This window comes from Gopherus evgoodei, chromosome 5 (assembly GCF_007399415.2).
Source record: "Gopherus evgoodei ecotype Sinaloan lineage chromosome 5, rGopEvg1_v1.p, whole genome shotgun sequence".
NCBI lineage: Eukaryota > Metazoa > Chordata > Testudines > Testudinidae > Gopherus > Gopherus evgoodei.
Window position 1 is genome coordinate 127,133,934 of NC_044326.1, and position 18,435 is coordinate 127,152,368.

At 39.9% G+C, this 18,435-nt stretch overlaps 1 protein-coding gene and 1 pseudogene across 5 annotated transcripts in view; both read left to right on the forward strand.

Moving 5' to 3' along the window:
- The window catches only part of LIN54 (lin-54 DREAM MuvB core complex component), a 61,773-nt gene that overhangs the window by 16,840 nt on the left and 26,498 nt on the right, over positions 1 to 18,435 (forward strand). For 4 of the 5 annotated variants that reach the window (XM_030565022.1, XM_030565020.1, XM_030565023.1 and 1 more), the window contains exons 2-3: positions 9,842 to 10,572; positions 18,286 to 18,406. In XM_030565022.1, the coding sequence (XP_030420882.1) occupies positions 9,883 to 10,572; positions 18,286 to 18,406 (811 nt within the window). In that variant the 5' untranslated portion in view covers positions 9,842 to 9,882. Of the gene's footprint in view, positions 1 to 9,263; positions 9,368 to 9,841; positions 10,573 to 18,285; positions 18,407 to 18,435 lie in introns of those variants that run through there. The other variant, XM_030565021.1, reaches the window with a different exon arrangement.
- LOC115652651 lies at positions 1,866 to 2,215 on the forward strand (annotated as a pseudogene).

Genomic DNA, 18,435 nt, shown 5'->3' on the forward strand with positions numbered 1-18,435 from the left:
CTTAGTGTTAAGTATTATTAAAGGGCAGTCACTGTTACTCAGCAAGTGGAGTTTCCCATTGATTCTCTCACTCCATGTCTGGAATTAGCAGAACCAGATGGAATTTGACTTTCCTGAATTTGCAATGAGGCATAAATAACAATTTAGTCAGCTCTGAGAAGTTTGGCAGGTGCTACAACAAAAATACATACACATTCTTGAAAGTCAGGATGATGAAATGTAGCTATGGCTTGAATTGCAGAAGAATCACAGCTGTTATGTGATGTATTGATCACATCTCTCCTCATTATGCACATTCAGCTAGTACAGAAGAATTAGGTAACAACCGTGGGGCTTTGTTTTCTGTTGAAAAGGTCAGGTGATCTTACAAATCAACTTAGTTCACTAGATCCCCATAACTCAAGATTTTTTTTTAAAATGTTATTAAATACATCTCCATATTTTTCATTCATGCCACACATAGGTTACGCCCCCTCCAAATGTTATTTACTATTTGAGGTCACACTTGGGGAATTATGAGATTTTTCTTTTATGTGGATTACAGTGTATAACTCTGTAATCCATGTTTTATAATCTTTTAAATAACCATGCATTTTAGGATGCTGCTTTGTAGAAAACTGTTCAGTAGCCTGGAAGTGTAGGGCATTTCATAGGACTGCTGACAGTTGTACAATTTATTATTGCTGTCCTTTCTTCCCCAGAAAAAGAGTTGAGTGGGAAGAAAAGAACAAAGCAGGAACAACTTGTGTCTGTGTTTTAGGACTTGGCTACACTTGTGAGTTACAGCGCCGGGTACGCTAGCTCATTCCCCGTCCACATTGGCAAGGCATGTAGAGCGCTCAGACTCCACGGCTAGAGTGCTCCTGGTACTCCACCTCAGTGTGAACGAGGTGTTGCATTACTGAGCTCTGATCAGCCTCCCGAAATGTCCCATAATCCCTTTAAGTCACGTGGCCACTCTTGTCGTTGTTTTGGATATGCCCTTTGAAAGCTCCGTTTGACAGCTGGTTGCTTATCTGCTTCGAGACAAAGCAACCTTTACTGTGGAATGCTGTGTGTGAGAGAGAGAGGGGAGGGGAGGCGGAGGGCAAGATCTGCTGCTGCCTGAACTTACAAGACAGCATGCTGACATGCTCTCAGCCCCCCCAAGCCCACTCTCTCTCCTCCCACATACACACAAGACACTCCTTGTCACTTCCCATTTGAAAAGCATGTTGCAGTCACTTGGATGCTGGGATAGCTACCTCAATGCGCTGCTCTCTGTGGCTGTTGCAAGAGCTGGTAATATGGCCGTGCCAGTGCGCTTGAAGCTGTCAGTGTGGACAGACTGCAGCGCTTTCCTTACTGCGCTCTACGAAGGCTGGTTTACCTCAAAGCGCTCTACGTCTGCAAGTGTAGCCATACCCTTAGAATGTGACAGTAAGGGGACACAGCATATCTAAAACTTGATGAAATGAAAATCAGTTATGGAATATTCCATATAGACCTACTTTAATCAGATAGATGCTATGGAAGGAAGGCTGATGAAAATATGCTTGTATCATTCCTGTCGATCTTTTTTATTTTATCAGGGTTCTAGATGTGCTGTTCCACCTTCCTGTAATGTTCTATATCATGAGCAGGACACAAAAAATGTACAGAACATTGATTGGCTGAGTCCTGTTGAAGTGCTTGGCCTTTTTTCCATTCCCAACTGCTGCAGGGGGAGAGTGTGGTTAGATTTCTACAAGGGTGTTGTCCCTGAATCCCTCTTGGGTCCTCCTCTTTAGTCTCTGACTAGTAGGTAGCTCCACCCATTCTAGATGCAGGAAGGGAGAAGAAACTCCCTTTCCCCCTTTCCAGCTCTGTCTGTAACTCTAGCGAATATGTCTGGTCGTGGTAAGGGAGGCAAGGGTCTCGGAAAAGGAGGCGCTAAGTGCCATAGGGGGTGTTGAGGGATAATATCCAGGGTATTATGAAACCCGCTATTCGCCATTTGGCTTGTCGAGAGGGAGTGAAGCCTATTTCAGGTCTCTTTTACGAGGAGACTCGCGGGGTGCTGAAGGTGTTCCTGGAGAAAGTGATCCAAGAGCCGTTACTTACACTGAGCATGCGAAGCGGAAGACTGTGACTGCTATGAACGTTGTTTATGCGTTGAAGCGCCAGGGTCGTACTCTGTACGGATTTGGAGGCTAACCTGTACCAGTAATTCTCTTTGAAAACATTTATAACCCTCTTCCAGTAGCTACTCTAAGGGGTAGGCTTATGCCTCCAGTACCCCCTGTGTTTAGAGGGGGCCAGTGCTTCAACAGAGCCTCCTATGTGGTGCTACAGGGGTAGAGTTGGAGGGCCTCATGGGGACAGGTCTTCATTATTCTACCTCTTCCCCAGCCTCTATTTGGTTTTTATCCTCTGTCCCCAGGAATAAATCCAGTGCCTGTTTCTGCTGCTGCTCACAGCTTTCCCAGTCTGCAGTGGCAGCACTATGGAATTGGTATAATTCTTGACAGTGTCACTGCCGCCCCATAGGGTTCTGAATCACAACAGTGAAACTGCCCAGTTCTTCTTCATCTCACTCAGTTACTGCCTTGCAAAGCACAAAGCTGTAATAGATGCCTGGGAGCTGGCTGTCTACAGACTCACATCTCATAAGATTACATTCACTTCATGTATGGAAGGGCTAAAAACTTCAGTTTTTAATTAAACTTTACGTTAAGGGAGAAATTGATGCCTTAGCAATACTTGCCAGGCAGTGGTTCCCACTTGCTACTAATGAGTAGATTTTGGGAAGTATTTTTCAGTTTGCGTATGCAGCTCATTGTAATATTCAAGATCTCGGGTTTTAAGCCGTGCCTCGAGGAGACAGTAGTCCGTAGTTTCGATGGTGTAATCATTGGCCAGACACTGCTTTAGTTTGACTATTACTTTTGTCTTGGGCCTAATTGTTTACTATTAATATAGTTTCAAGAATTTTTAAAAAATGGAGGTGGAATTTTTGATCCTTAAGACAGTGCAAGAACAGAGTGATAGTATAGTATCTTGGGTTCATGTTATTGGTGCTTCCCAGTACTTTGTGTAAATGCAATTTTTATATGGTTTGTGTTGAGACATTGTTTTGTTAGTGAAGCATAATGTAATCCTAATTATTATTTTGGAATCTAAAACTTTGATACTTTGATCTTGTAGCAGTGATTAACTTCTTAATAACTTTGGTAAAGTGTGACATCTGAATGGGTTATTTTCTGTTCTTGCATTATATGTTCAACAGAACCGGTCATAAAATCCAGCTGCCTTGCAGGTCTGTTTTTAATTTGTGTTTGTTACATATTTATTCCACTGGTCTATTGTCTCTTAATCCCCTCTTAGAGGAAAAAGGATTTGTGTTTTTACTTGTTCCTTTATGATTTGTGAAAGAAGGGTCTGAACACCCTTACTCATTATTCATCTTTTTAAGTTTCTTTTTTGGCTTGAAAACCAGGCTTGTTCTTATCTTACCTTGCTCTATATTCTCCTTGTTTGCCTTAAAAATATCAGGAATGCCAAGTAAATTGTTTTCCCTGTTTTTGATGACAAATTCCTTGAGTGATTCAAGTGAAGTCAGAGCTTCCGCAGCCCTTAACTGAAGGGATTGCTATGTTGTATCCTTAACAAAAAGAGATTTTTCTTTCTCTTGCTTGTTAGAAAGGTATTAAGAGAAATAGAGTTTTAAACAATCTACTTCCTTGGTATCTCTAATGTCATAACTTAGTATTTCTCAATTCCCCTATTAACTCTTCACGGGTATACAAGATCTGAATTTCTAATATAAAACAGCTTAAACATATGAAAATCATTTCCATTAGGACCTCTGTTATACATAACAAGGAAACAAAAAATAATATTCCAATTTTTTTTCCTTTGTAGGTCAAAGTTAGGAATTTAGGCTGCTTACTTTTTCGTACCCTTTCTAGATGTACCACTATAACCTTCATGGACGTTGACTAGAATTTGAATTGTATTCTGAGAAATCCCATTTTTGTTTTGTGGTTTTTTTTGTTAGTTTTGTATTTTTTGTTGGTATATTGTTCAAAACAAAAGCAGGACGTAAGTTTATAAATGCTATTATTGTTTCCTGCATGGATCTTATTATTTTTACATTTGGGTATGGGTTTACTATTTTGGTAAAGAAAATAACCTGTCTATGCTTCTGCAGTAGATTTTTTTCAGCCACAATCGGTTCAATAGTTAAGTACCACACACTGCCCAGATTAGTAGCTTTAAAAAATAGTTCTGCAGACCATAACTCATGGAGGAGACTTTATTTTTTTTCTCTTACCCTCTCCTTCCCACCTTACCTCACCAACATTGATTTTGGAGCTACAGCCTCTCTTCACTTCTCAGAAATTAATTAACTGCTGTGCAGTTTTGTTATCTCAGCTAATTATTTACAAAGAATCATGTTTTATGCTTCTAACCATATTAAAATTCTACATGCTTCTTTTGTTTGCTCTAAATTATTGTGCACAATTTTGCAAAAAAAAAAACCAAACAATCCACCAAACCTGACCACAGCCTATAATTGGTAGGGCTTTTAAGACAGCTGAAATTTTAGTGTTTTTAATTTTTCTTCTGTTTTTTCATTTACAAAAAAGGATGACATGCTACCATTATCTGTCTGTAAGGAGAGTTCCACATACTGCTCTATTTCTTTCATTGATAGTGGACACAAATATTTTCCAGAGACATATTTTCCAGAGACGTATTTAGAGACTATTAAGCTTTCAGGGAACAACTATATCTGTGAGGTTCTCCACTATCAGTCCAAAAAGCAAAACACTACAGAGGAAATCTTGGATAGTCCTCCTCAGTAGAGACCATCTTAAGTCCATTGAAGTTAACAGAAAGTCTCCCATTAATTTCATTGAGTTGTGGAAGACTTGGATTTACGGGGCACAAACAACATAGGGTGACCAGATGTCCTGATTTTATAGGGACAATCCTGATTTTTGGGTCTTTTTCTTACATGAGCTCCTATCACCTCCCACGGCCTGTCCCGATTTTTCACATTTGCTGTCTGGTCCCCCTACAAACAACATGCAGAGATCTCTGCACATTTGAGTTGTTGTAGCACTTCTGAACAGTTCATTCTCTATTTCTGTCTCGTGGGAGCTGAAAGATTTTAACAATCTTTTCTTCTCATCCTGCAAGAAGATTATTTTTCTAAGTAATCTTGTATTGTATTGTCCCATTGCTTATGGCTAGTGTAAAACCTAGGAGAATCATATTGCTCTGAACGTGAGTAGCAAATGTGGCCCAATGCATCTGGGTTGGTTTTTTACTCTTGAGGGGTTGTGGTAGTGTTATATCCTAGTTATATCCTAGTGTGGAAAGATCTTGCTGAGATTTTCTTGGTTTGGGGCTTGGATTCTGAAACTCTTACTTCTGTAAGGGCTTTCTTGGTACTTTTCTCAATATGGTGACATTATTCTCTGAGCCCACACAGTTCTAAATAGTGCTTCTATAGGATTTGCACACTGCGTTGAAGTAGGTTTTTTTTCAGCGTTAAGGATCTACCAGCTGTTGTATCTGGCAAAGCTGTTTCATTTTATTTGGCACAAGGCAATGGCTCTGCTGGTCACAAGAGAATGTCACTCATTCTGGGGATTATGTTGAAAGTTTGATGTATACTTTATGTAGCTACTTTTAGATTTATAAAAACTAGTTACATGCCTGAAATTAACCAACTGCCTTTGGACTGATGTGAGGAAAATTATTTACCGGTGAAAATTGCATTCAGTAAATTAGTTTGAAATTACTTTGGCAAGGTCACAGGGAATGGGAAAGGATCGTAGATGTAATTAACTTTGGTATTTTAAAAATTCTGATTTTTTTTAACATTTAACTTGTGCTACACAGCTTATTCTATTAATTCTGTAATTTTCATCAAAAGAATCCTATCTACCTTTATTGGTTTGCATTTTTACCAGTGAAAATGTTAATATATACCAAATTATTGTAATGCTATAACAGTTTGTTAGAAATTCATCATATATAAGTAGTGAATAGGGATCAGGATTTAAATTTACTGAGAGGTTCTTATAGCCACATGTAATAAAGGTAATAATTGGAGATAGCCCAATCTCCTAGAACTGGAAAGGACATCGAGTCCAGCCCCTTGCCTTTACTAGCAGGACCAATTTTTGCCCCAGATCCCTAAGTGGCCCCCCTCAAGGATTGAACTCACAACCCTGGGTTTAGTAAGCCAATGCTCAAACCACTGAGCTATCCCTACAAGAAGGTGGGTCATCACCTTGTTTTTTGCATATCATAGAATATCAGGATTGGAAGGGACCTCAGGAGGTCATCTAGTCCAACCCCCTGCTCAGTGCAGGACCAATCCCCAACTAAATCATCCTAGCTAGGGCTTAAAAACTCCTAAGGAAGGAGATTCCACCACCTCCCTAGGTAACCCATTCCAGTGCTTCACCACCCTCCTTGTGAAAAAGTTTTTTCTAATATCCAACCTAAACCTCCCCCACTGCAACTTGAGACCATTACTCCATGTTCTGTCATCTGCCACCACTGAAAACAGTCTAGATACATCCTCTTTAGAACCTCCTTTCAGGCAGTTGAAAGCAGCTATCAAATCCCCTCTCATTCTTCTCTTTTGCAGACTAAATAATCCCAGTTCCCTCAGCCTCTCATCATAAGTCATGTGCTTCAGCCGCATAATAATTTTTGTTGCTCTCCGCTAGACTCTTTCCAATTTTTCCACATCCACAAGGCTCACTGCATGTATCCTTTTTCTCCTATTCCTCTCTCTTTCTTTCTCCTAAAAAGTCATTGCAGCCAAAGATGGGTACCTCCAAATATGGAAGTATATTTTATTGTATTGGGGTAGCACCGAGGAGCCCTAGTCCTGGACCAGGCCCCCATTGTGTTAGGTGCTGTATAAACACAGAACAGAAAGTTAGGCCCTGCCCCTAGGAGTTTACAATCAAAGTATAAGATAAGAGACTGCAGGTGGATACAGACAGATGGGAGAGCACAAGGAAATGATGAGACCATGTTGGTCAGCATGATAGATAGTGGTCTTGGCACACCAATGCTGAATCATTGCCAGCTGATTTTGTATTTTCCTATTCTATGGTAAGTCTTGTCTGATAATTTGGGTTATCTCACACTAGTAGCTGAAGCTTGGTATAATGTGAGAAATAAAGGCAGCATAATTTATTAGTGATGTTAATGTCAGTGCATTATTTTATCATGTTCTGAGATCCATTTAAAAGAAAATCCACTTAAAATAAAATAGGGTTAGTGGCTGCAGTTGAGCGGTTACTTAAGTGCCACTAAGTATAGGCATGTTTGTGCATTTGTGTTGTGATGCTCTGTGGACCGAGCTTCTCTTAGACGAGTGAGAGTTTTGCCTACATGAGGCATAATGCATAACATTTCATGTATTAAAAATAAAGCCTGTTTAGAAAAGGAACAGTGCAGCTAGATAACTATATGGTAGCTACTAAATCAACCATGTTGCAAAAGGGTTTGTCATTTTAAATGGCTTTTAGTACTAGAGACTTGTTCGTTTAACCATTTAAACAACCAGTCACTTTTTAGCTTGGCTTTTTTTAACATTGAAATATTTGTCATCACATACATTACTTCCTTGCTTTAAAAGAGTAGAAAAAATATTTGAAGGAACAAATTTTGAACTTGCAACCTTTGAAATGTGAAACTAGCATTTTATCCACTAGATTCTATGATCTTTTGTTACTAGCCTAGGGAACTGGTAGGTCTTAAATTAGCTATAGAAAAGTTTCCGATCCCTGATGGCAACAAAAACGTTGATTTTTTGTTTTAAAGGGCCATAGAATTCCTACAAAGCCTACTTTTGTTCATAACAAGCTGTGTTTGTGATGCCATACAAAAAAATTCCTACACTGTTGCTAAAAAAATAAAGAAGGGAGTTTGGTTTAAATACTGGTATGTTAAAAAATTAGCTTTTCCCCAAAACAGGCAAAGAATAAAGTTCTAATGCTAAGTATTGTTATGAAAAGATCCCAAATTTCCCATCAAGTTTATTATAGAAAACAAACTTGGCTAAAGTCATTAATATCAAGCTCCGGTCTACACTACAAAATTACTGCGCTATAACTACATCGCTCAAGGTTGTGGATTGTTCACACTCCTGAGTGATGTAGTTATACCGACCTAAGCGCTGGTGTAGACAGTGCTATGTTGGTTGGAGAGCTTCTCCCACCAACATAGCAACCACCTCTCACAGAGGTGGAATTATTAAGCTGACAGGAGAGAACTCTCCTGTCGGTTTAGCATGTCTTCACCAGAAGCACTACAGGTGCACACCTGCACCTGTGGCGCTGTAAATCTGTAGTGTAGACCTGCCCCAAGATTCTCAGTTCTTAAAGTGTATTTGGTGCGAAACTCTTTGTTAAGGACCTGTAAGTTCCGAGCTGCACCATAAAAATGTTTTGTTGATCGTCTTTTTCTTGTATAGTTTTCTTACAACATTTTAATGAACAAAAATAAACAGAAGCTAGTGGGAACCCCTGACTCTGTTAATTGCTTTCATCACCAGCCGGTCAGCATATAAACTAGATAACATACTGCAGTTTTTCCCTAGCTTCTGTACTTCATGGGTGAACAATCTACAGTTATTCTATGGTCAGTTTGGCTATTATCATAAAATGGTGCAAATTCAGGTGCAGAATGGCACTGTAATCAGTAAGGCAACCTCAGCATTTAATCCATGCATTTTAAAGCATCCACAATAATAATCCATTAATTATGAATGGGAGTGCTGTAAAAATGGCACCCCTGTCCTTGGCTGTGCAATGTGCAAACCCAGGTTTGTGAGGGCCAGGTGTTACGGTTGTTACACCCTGAGGTTCAGCGTAAATGTTGTAAATGATAAGCGGGTACATAGTGTGCCCATCCACTGTAAGGTGAAAGAAGTAAGCTGATGGAAGGAAGCAAATGCTGGTCATTGTTGTCTGACAATATGTTACTTTTTTAATGGAAAGTCCAATATTCATGCTTCTGTATCATATTTACAGGAGATTCTGCCATTTTCATTTCCCCCCCTTCAAGGTTTTTCAAGTTGAGACTCACATGTATAGAACCCACTGCTAATTCTGTTTTTTTAAGCTTGCTTTTCTTTCTAATCAATTCAGCACACCCTGCTGTGTCCTGCAGATTAGTTCATTTATTCACTGGATGTTTTATATTACAGTCACAATTTAAGGCTCTTTCTTTTCTAATAAGTATAGAACAAGTGAGCTGTGCTTTTCCCCCCACCCCGTGGGACAACCGAAGCATGAAATCACCCACGGCTTTGAAAAGCAGTACTATTGGCTTGGTTCTCAAATGAGTTGGTGATCAAGTTCAATAGGTAACTAAGTTTGTCACTAAAATAGCTCTGCTTTCCCATGTGCTGTTGCTGAGATCACTGAAATTAATACTCGTAAACAAGTGAACTATTAGCACATTCACTACTTCAAATAACTCCACAGAATGACAGCTTGGTAATGAATGTTGGCATGTGTGACCACTAAAACCATTCATGAACTCTTATGTTTTAATTCCTGGCTTTCTGTGGCCTAAGGAGACATGGGTGTATTGCAGTGCTACTGGAGGAGGTCTGATCTAAATTAAGATTGAAAGGAAATTCAAGTAAAAGTATTAAAGAATCAAGGATAAATTTCACATGAAAATATAGTTCTGCTAAATTCCCGCACCTCCAGTATTTGTGCACTTATGTTCCTCTCTGGTAATACTATTCATGAAGCTTTGCAGAAATGTATGTTATCATGGAGTTTAATAATTTATGACCTACTAATTGACCTTTTTTTTTTTTTAAATACAGTTGCAGTGCCTGGCCATTGTCTTACTACCAGAACATCTACGATGGAGGTGGTATCAGCAGAGGTGAACAGCTTACTCCCCGAGGAAATAATGGACACTGGTATAACTCTGATGGAAGATGATAGCATTGAGGCTGTTATTGTGGCGTCACCTATGGGAGATGCTATTCCTATGGAAACAGAACTGGAAGAAATAGTGAACATAAGCTCAGCCAGTGACTCTGCAACTACAATCACAGCCACCACAGAGCCAGCTACTGTGCCCAGCAATCACTCAAGCCAAGTTACAGTGAATACCACAATTACAAAAACTGACACTAATGCAACAGTAAAATCTACCTTGCAAAGTGGCCTCCATAAACTTGGTGCTCAGACTCCTGTCACTATCTCAGCCAATCAGATTATTCTGAACAAGGCCACTGATCTTAAACTTGGCAACCAAACTATTAAACAAGAAGGGCAAAAGCTAATTGTGACAACTCTGGGAAAGGCTGGCCAGCCAATTGTCTTAGCACTACCCCACAACCAGCTACCCCAGACTCAGAAGGCCACAATTCAGGCTCAGGCAGGAGACTCCAAGGTACCTGCCCAGCAGATCAAAGTAGTTACTATTGGAGGGAGGCCAGAGATGAAGCCTGTCGTTGGTGTCTCCTCTTTGACGCCGGGAAGTCAGCTGATAAATACTGCAGCCCAGTCTTCTGTATTACAGACCCAGCAGTTAAAAACAGTACAGGTAAAAGGGGTTGTACTAATGAAACTTTTTTAAAAATAAACCTTTTTTGTCTTAAAACTAAAACTGTTCCCATACTGAAGATTCGTTTTTGTTGATAGAAATGTGTTTGCAAGTGTGTACACACGCAACCCTCAGAATTCACCATGAGTATATATAGAATATTGCTTCTAGTGTATTCAGTCATATGTGAATGTATTTAAATTGTAAGTTCTTTACATCCAACTACCTTTTGGAAGATTAAGGTTTATCGCAGAGTATGTGTCTATGCCATCAGAATGTATTGCAGTGGAGAGAATTCTTCACTGTTCCAGTTAATCCCATATACCTTTAGGAAGATTGAACTCTGCAGGGATATTGTTTATTTCTTCTAAATCTTTTTCTTTCTTTCTTTCTTTCTTTCTTTCTTTCTTTCTTTCTTTCTTTCTTTCTTTCTTTCTTTCCGATTGCTGTTTACATTTCTAAAGCACACCAGGCTGAATTTGGAAAAAAGATTTTCCCACAAACATTAGGTGGGGATGGGAAAATAAAACTCAGTCTATATAAAAAACAGAATATTTGCTGTGCATGTAAAATGGTGGAGCCATAAGCAAACAAATTAGAGCACTAAACTCCCAAATGGATATTTCACAGCAAGCAAACACAAACTATATCATGCAGAACATTTGAGACTATGTATTTTAAAGCACCATGCAATCTCAGTGTTATTTTCCAGTGCAGTCTTTTCTCATATTGCTCAGTGCTCAAAGCTGAAGATCAAATCCCTGACTAATGTTGATTTTTAGTGTTTGACTGTTCCCTACCGATTTCTTTTTTACTTCCACTGTTAATGTTAAGGTTGGCAGAATATCTTTAAAAGAGGCTGTGCCTCCTGACTCAGCAGCTCAGCACAGGAACATTTAAGAATGGATCAGTTCCTGCCATTTGGCTTGAGTTGTAGAGCTGATGCTGGCAGTTAAAAGAAAGCTAAAGTTAAAAATGCATAAGCTGTGTTGCACTCTCAGGTTGTAGCGTTTATGATTTTCCTCTTGCCCGTGGTATCTCAGACTTGAAAGGCTGCAATTCTTCCTGATTGTCCTCCGCTATTTTCTTGCCTTTAGGAATCCTGAAGGTTTTCCTGATTAATTGATTCATGTCCAATTGCAAAGCCTTAAGAATCACTGCTCTGCAAGACCAACTTGCTCTTCCCTTTTGGTTCCTTTTGTAAAATAGATGTAACTGTTTGCATTTGGCTTTTCAAAAGCTACTATTAATGTTTGTGATTAAACCCACTGCCCACCCCCATAAAGCTATGCCATCTGCATGCATGTTTAATATGTAAGAGATCCATAAGGGTAAATTAGGGCTTAGTGTGGGGACTGTGGTCTACTGCATTAGTTTCTCAGTGAAACAGGCTGATCATATGACGCCGGGTCTTTTTTTCAGCTGCTTCTGCAGAAAAATTTATGTAGTAGTGTCAAAGGTGGGCCAGTGGTAGGGGAATCATTCTGGAGAAGAAGAGGACCAAGTGGCAAACAAGCAAGTGCAGAGAAGCAAGGGGTATAGAGGAGTGGAATGGATGGGATTGCGCAGAAAAAAATGCAGACCAAGAGTCAACAGTGTGACTGACTGTTTTAAAAACAACAAAGTACTTACTACAACAAAGACAGAAATATATAAACACCTCCCTCATTCTGCTTTTTCGTTATAAGAAATAATATAACACAGGGATATTATGTCATTGCAAATGGGAGAGAAATCCATGATCCACAAGATCATGCATGTGAGGGAAAGTGTTCTGTGAGAGAAAGATAATCTCACTATTAAGATTTTGTCCACACTTACAAAGTTTGAGAATCCTGATCTAGGAGATGAATTGTGACAGAGGGAGTCAGGAGATCCAGATTCTCTTTCTGGCTCTGATTAACTTTTCAGTTCCCCTGTGTGTGAAATGGTGATGCTACTCCCCTACCTCAAGGATTTTGTGAGGCTTAATTAATTGATTGGTAAAACCATTTGAGATCCACCAATGGAAGGCTGTGTAAAGTGCTAATAATTTATCTTATTTATTTATTTAAAATGCCGTTTGACTCTGAAAAGTGAATTGATTAAAATCAGCCTGGGATCTGAGAATCTAGCTGTGTTCTTAACATAGATCATCACTGGTATTAAAAGTTGTTCAGGTCATGTTAGACCTTCAGTTGCACCTGTACAGCCCCATTGTCTTCCAGTTTGGACCTTATGTAAATAATACAATCCCATTACTTTGAAAAAGGCAAAACTAATTGGAATTTAGTAAAACATTCTATAGAATCCGGGTCCCTCTCTTAGTGCTATGTTGAATCTGCAATGCTATTGAGAGTAAAATGCATTATAAACTTGGACCTCTTCTATGCTAGGAAAGGTTTGCTATACCAGCAAAAATTCCTAGTGTAGAAGGAACCTATACTGGCAAAAGAGAGCTTTTGGCGATATAATTTATACCAGTTCTGCAGCTGAAATAAACAATACGAGCAAAAGGACTCTTATGATGTGATAAATGCATCTATTCCAGGGCTTTTGCCAGCATAAAAATATAATAAAAAAATCACACCTCAACCCCCATTACTATACCAGCAAAATTTTGAGTGTAGATCTGGCTTTACTCATGCCTCTTTCTAATCTCATGCCCAGCCCCATCTCCACTCCAATTGCTAAGTTAGCCTAAATGAATTTGTCTTGCTGTGATAACTGGCAGAGCCAATAGCTTGCAATAGAGATTTCAGTCTCCTGGGCCAGGGCTATTTTGGCAAAGCAAATCTTTTCAGCCACCTCAATGGTATCTTCTGTTCAAATTAAAACCCACCCTTGTCTCCTCCCCATCCCTGCTGCAAACCCTGCTCCCTGAACCTGTTTCTTCAAGTTCAGTCATCTTTCCTGAAAAATGGCTGTGGTACTTCTCTTCACCTTTGCTCTATCACATCTCCAGATTTGATATGACAGAATACTGTGTATAGGTTAGCTGTATTTGCATGTATAGGTCAGAATCATCTAGCATATTCTTGCATAAGCATATTCTAATCTAACAGATAAGGGCAAAACCTGCCTTTAGATACATGCATGCTGTTCCCACTGAGCTGTGAGTGCACATCCCAGGGCAGAATTTGACCCTTACTGTAAATAAAGACACTTGCAAAGCAACCTGTTTGTATTCTCTCAGGAGCAGAGAGCTGTATGTATTTCTCTTGTGATATTGCCACATCACATTTCCTTAGGGGAGAGCTGCTTGCAGGGAAGATTCTTCACACTCCAATTCAAAGAAACTAGTAGGACTGGTCAGAAACTTCACTGGAAAATACTAGTTCAGGGGTCGGCAACCTTTCAGAAGTGGTGCGCCAAGTCTTCATTTATTCTCTCTAAGGTTTCATGTGCCAGTAATACATTTTAACGTTTTTAGAAGGTCTCTTTCTATAAGTCTATAATATATAACTAAACCAGGAGTAGGCAACCTATGGTATGCATGCCGAAGGTGGCACATAAGCTGATTTTCAGTGGCACTCACGTTGTCCAAGTCCTGGCCACCAGTCCTGGGGTCTCTGCATTTTAATTTAATTTTAAAAGAAGCATCTTAAACATTTGAAAAACCTTATTTACTTTACATACAACAAGAGTTTAGTTATATATTGTAGACTTATACAAAGAGACTTTCTAAAAACGTTGAAATGTATTACTGGCACGCGAAACCTTAAATTAGAGTGAATAAATGAAGACTTGGCACACCACTTCTGAAAGGTTGCCGAGCCCTGAACTAAACTTTTGTTGTATGTAAAGTAAATAAGGTTTTTAAAATGTTTAAGAAGCTTCATTTAAAAATAAATTAAAATGCAGAGCCTCCCGGACTGGTGGCCAGGACCCGGGCAGTGTGAGTGCCACTGAAAATCAGCTTGTGTGTCGCCTTTGGCACGCGTGCCATAGTTTGCCTATCCCTCTACTAGTTCATCAAACTTGAAATTTCTTGTGAAAGCAAGTTGGGTTTGATGAACTTTAGCTGAATCAGAGGCAGGATTCTGTCAGAAACCTACCTGGTTCCCTGCCTGCTGTGGAGCTGGAGACCCTGGAAGCCTTAGTTCTGACCAGGGTTCAATTCCCAGCTCCGCCTCAGGGAATATGGAAGTCCTGGGATGGGCTTGCAGGGTCTGCAGCTCCAGGGCAACCCCCCATGCTGGATGCTCCAGACTGGAGACCACAGGACTTCCAGACTGCCGGGCCGGCTGGGTATTTGGGATGCCCTGGAAGCTCTTTGGTTCCTGGTCTGGGGCAGCCCACATGGCAAGGCTGCTATACAGCTGCAGAACCTGGGAGCCCTGGGTAGTTGCTGAGTAAAATGGACATTCTTGTCAGACACAAGTAAATAGAATTAGTTGCACTCTGTTTCTGCTGCAATTATCCCCTACTGCTCCCCACTCTATCCCTGATCTCCCCACTACCCAGGCTTGCAACCCCTTGCTTCGCAAAGAAAAACAACCACCACCAAAACTCTGGTTCGAGTGTTCCTAAAATATTTCACATGAGCAGCAGCCTGATATATGGCAGTGCTTTAAAACAAGATGAATCACTATTTATTAGTAATACCTAATGTCATCTCAAACAAAGGTGTTCCTGCTAGATGTGGATTGTATGCTGGACTAGCTTGACTTTTTGACATCACTTGTCACTTCAGAGAGTAAAAGTGACTGAATTATTGTAATAGTCCAGAGCAAGTGTGACTGATTTCTCAAAGGGCAGAGACAATTTCAGGGGGTGTATTAGTAGACAGATATTTACTGTTACAGGTGTGTGCGCATTTATGATACTTTTTTAAATTGTACAAGCAATTTTACTGAAAAATCTCTTTAAAACAAATGTATTTTATGATTTTAAACATACCTATTGTAGTATCTATTATTAGAGCTAAGTCTTAACTTTCATTAAATCTACATGCTACACAATTATACGATGCAATGTAGATGAGATCTGCTCTTTCCAAACAATTAAATACAATGTACTAATAATATTTTTTTCTCTCAAACTTCTGTTGACTAATTTCTGTCTCCCTTATGTTCTAACAAACTTTCATTTGGGCTAATAGTAAATTTTACCTCATTTTAAGGCTCTAAAATGATATGAGTTGCATACTGTATTATAGTCTATATTTTCTTTCCACATTTTTTAAAGATATTTCGATCTTTTGGTTCTGTTCTTTCTGAAACTGAAGAGAAAATCAGTGCCAAGACATAGAGTAGTATGTACAGTATATGTGAGGAGAATAAATCTCCAGGCCACAGCTGGACTTGATCCACGGACTGAATAAGGTAGAGCTTTTCTCTCTGGAATAATTTTGCACTGCAGCGCAAAGGAGTGCATGGTTTCTGTTAAATGAGATCCGTTTTCTAGCTGTGTCTGGTTTTAAAACCATCTTCCCTTAGCTGCTATTGGCTGAGTACCGCTGAGGGAGGACAGAGGCACGGTTTGTTTTACTAGGGAGGTTTCATTGTCAAGACAGTAAGACTAAATTCCTTGAAAAGGACAGCAGCCAATGTGCTAGGATGATTCTCCAGACAGTTACAGGCCTAATGCCTCCCACAGCCATTGCTAGATGTGAGCACTGACTCCCCTAGTGGTGCTGTCTGTATAACTCCTATCACAGAGTACACTGCTGTGATCTGAAATGACCCAACTGCTAGTTCTTGTTTGAAGGTCTTGGAGCTGATGGTGTGCTGATGCAGATCAATTTTAAAACGGCAGCACTTCTTAAAAACAAAACACTATGGGTGCCTTTAGTCAGTGATTACTATAACTAGGGTTTTCTGTAGGAGATCACAGAAATTAGCCCATTTGGCAATAACTTCCTCTGAACGGTCTCTTTACTGTGGCCATATAAAATCATAATTTACATATCCAAATCCTTGCAGTGTTTATAGATTTTATTCTCTGTAGGTTACTCTAGAGTGAAATGCAATTGTGGTTTTGATCCCAAGTTTTAGGGCCTGATTCTCTACTCTACTATCAGTTTTATGATGTGGCAACTCCATTCAAGTCACTGGAATTACACTTGTGTAAATCTGGTGGTGGTGAGTGGGAAAAATAAACTTCTAATCTACCACACTGGTAATTGTCAGGGCTGACTTTTGGTCAGAGTGCCTAATAGGGGAGCCAAAATTTTTCTTCGATCAACTTGGCTCACTTCCAAAACCATATAATTAGGAGGGGATGTTCTGAAAGCTGGAAATGGCATTCTTACCGCAAGGTGTTTCACCACTGACACACTCCAGCTTCAATACCTCTTTCCACCACATGACTATTTGGGGGTGGGCTGAAAAATCCCAGGGGCTTTGAACATCCTATTTATATGTTTTCTCATCCCAAGATGAGATGTGAGGGATGGGGGAGATTGTAGGATTCTTTTATCCCATTGGCAGAAATGGGGGAGGAGGGGAGGCTAAAGAGGAACTAGACCATGACCTTGTAACTTAAGGGACAACTGGATAGAGATGCGCTCTGCTGTCCCACTGTCACCCAATCTGTCTGTCGGTATTTGGGGACCAGCAACCAGGCCATTCTTCCTGCAAAAGGTCCTCTTATGCCCCCCCAATTCCCCTTCTGTTCATTTAGAGTATATGCCCTCCTGACCCTTGCTCCCACACAGTGCCCAGAAGCTAAAGGTAGAACCATCCCTACTTGCCATATCTAGAATACTGAGGCCATGGACCTCAATTTATACCTGCTGACTGGTAACAGATAGCTGCAGGGAGCTTTTGTGGCCAGCAAATTAAAATATATCCTAGTGACTGGAGGAAAGTATCTTAATTCTAAATCAGTAACCCACAACTCTTTGCCAGCTGACTACCAGTATCAGATTTGATCACTGTGACAAACACAATCTAGTGTTCTGTTGAGGAGATCAGGTTTTGATTTCCATAGATTGGATGGGGAGATGAAAGGCTTGTTTATAAATCTTCAATTCTACCTGAATTCCCTCAACCAGCTAAAAGTACCTGTCTCTTATCAAGCCGTATTTTGGAAGACTTGGATCAGTCTTCACAGGTATGGAAGGTTCACTGCAGAAAAAAAATACCCTTCGTTTCTGTGTACAGATCATTTGCAGCAATTTAAAAATAAGTATCAAAATTTCCCAGAGATTGATAGCGTTTTCTTACAACAGATGCTGAACATGGTTTCCCCATCACCAACTGTGCGGTAGAAATGTGCTTCCAGGTTGGGATAGATGGACTAACACTTCCAAAACACAGTTTCTTTCAATGACTCAGACTTGGAATAAATACCTTGTTTGAAATTTTGTAACTTTTTAAAAATCACGCACTTCTGTATCCGCGAATATGCTCCAACTTCTTAAATAAAACTGGGTGAGCGTGGAAACAATTTTAGGACTTCTGCCCGAGGGTCTTGTTGTGACCAGACATATTTTGGAAGAGATTCACTCTATCTGGAAAAGAAATACTGTGGCTATGCTGCACCTTTGTTTACTTCACTGGCTGACCAAATGGCACTAATGACAAGCTAATTCTCTCCCTAGGGAAAAATTGAGGTGTGAGTGGGAGGGAAACAACAGCAGAATATTATGGATGAATCACTTCTTCTCAATTATATGAGTGTTGTCCCTCCCCTTTATTATGAACCTAGCAAAACTGTATTTCAAATCCCTACTCTATGAGGTTATTTTAAAATTCTTTTCTCTCTCTCTCTCTGTCCCTCTTTCAGATTGCTAAGAAGACCCGAACACCAACTTCTGGCCCAGTAATCACCAAGCTGATCTTTGCTAAACCAATTAATAGCAAAGCGGTTACAGGACAGACAACTCAAGTGTCGCCAGTCATTGCAGGTTGTACTTCTTTATGACTTGTTTTGCTG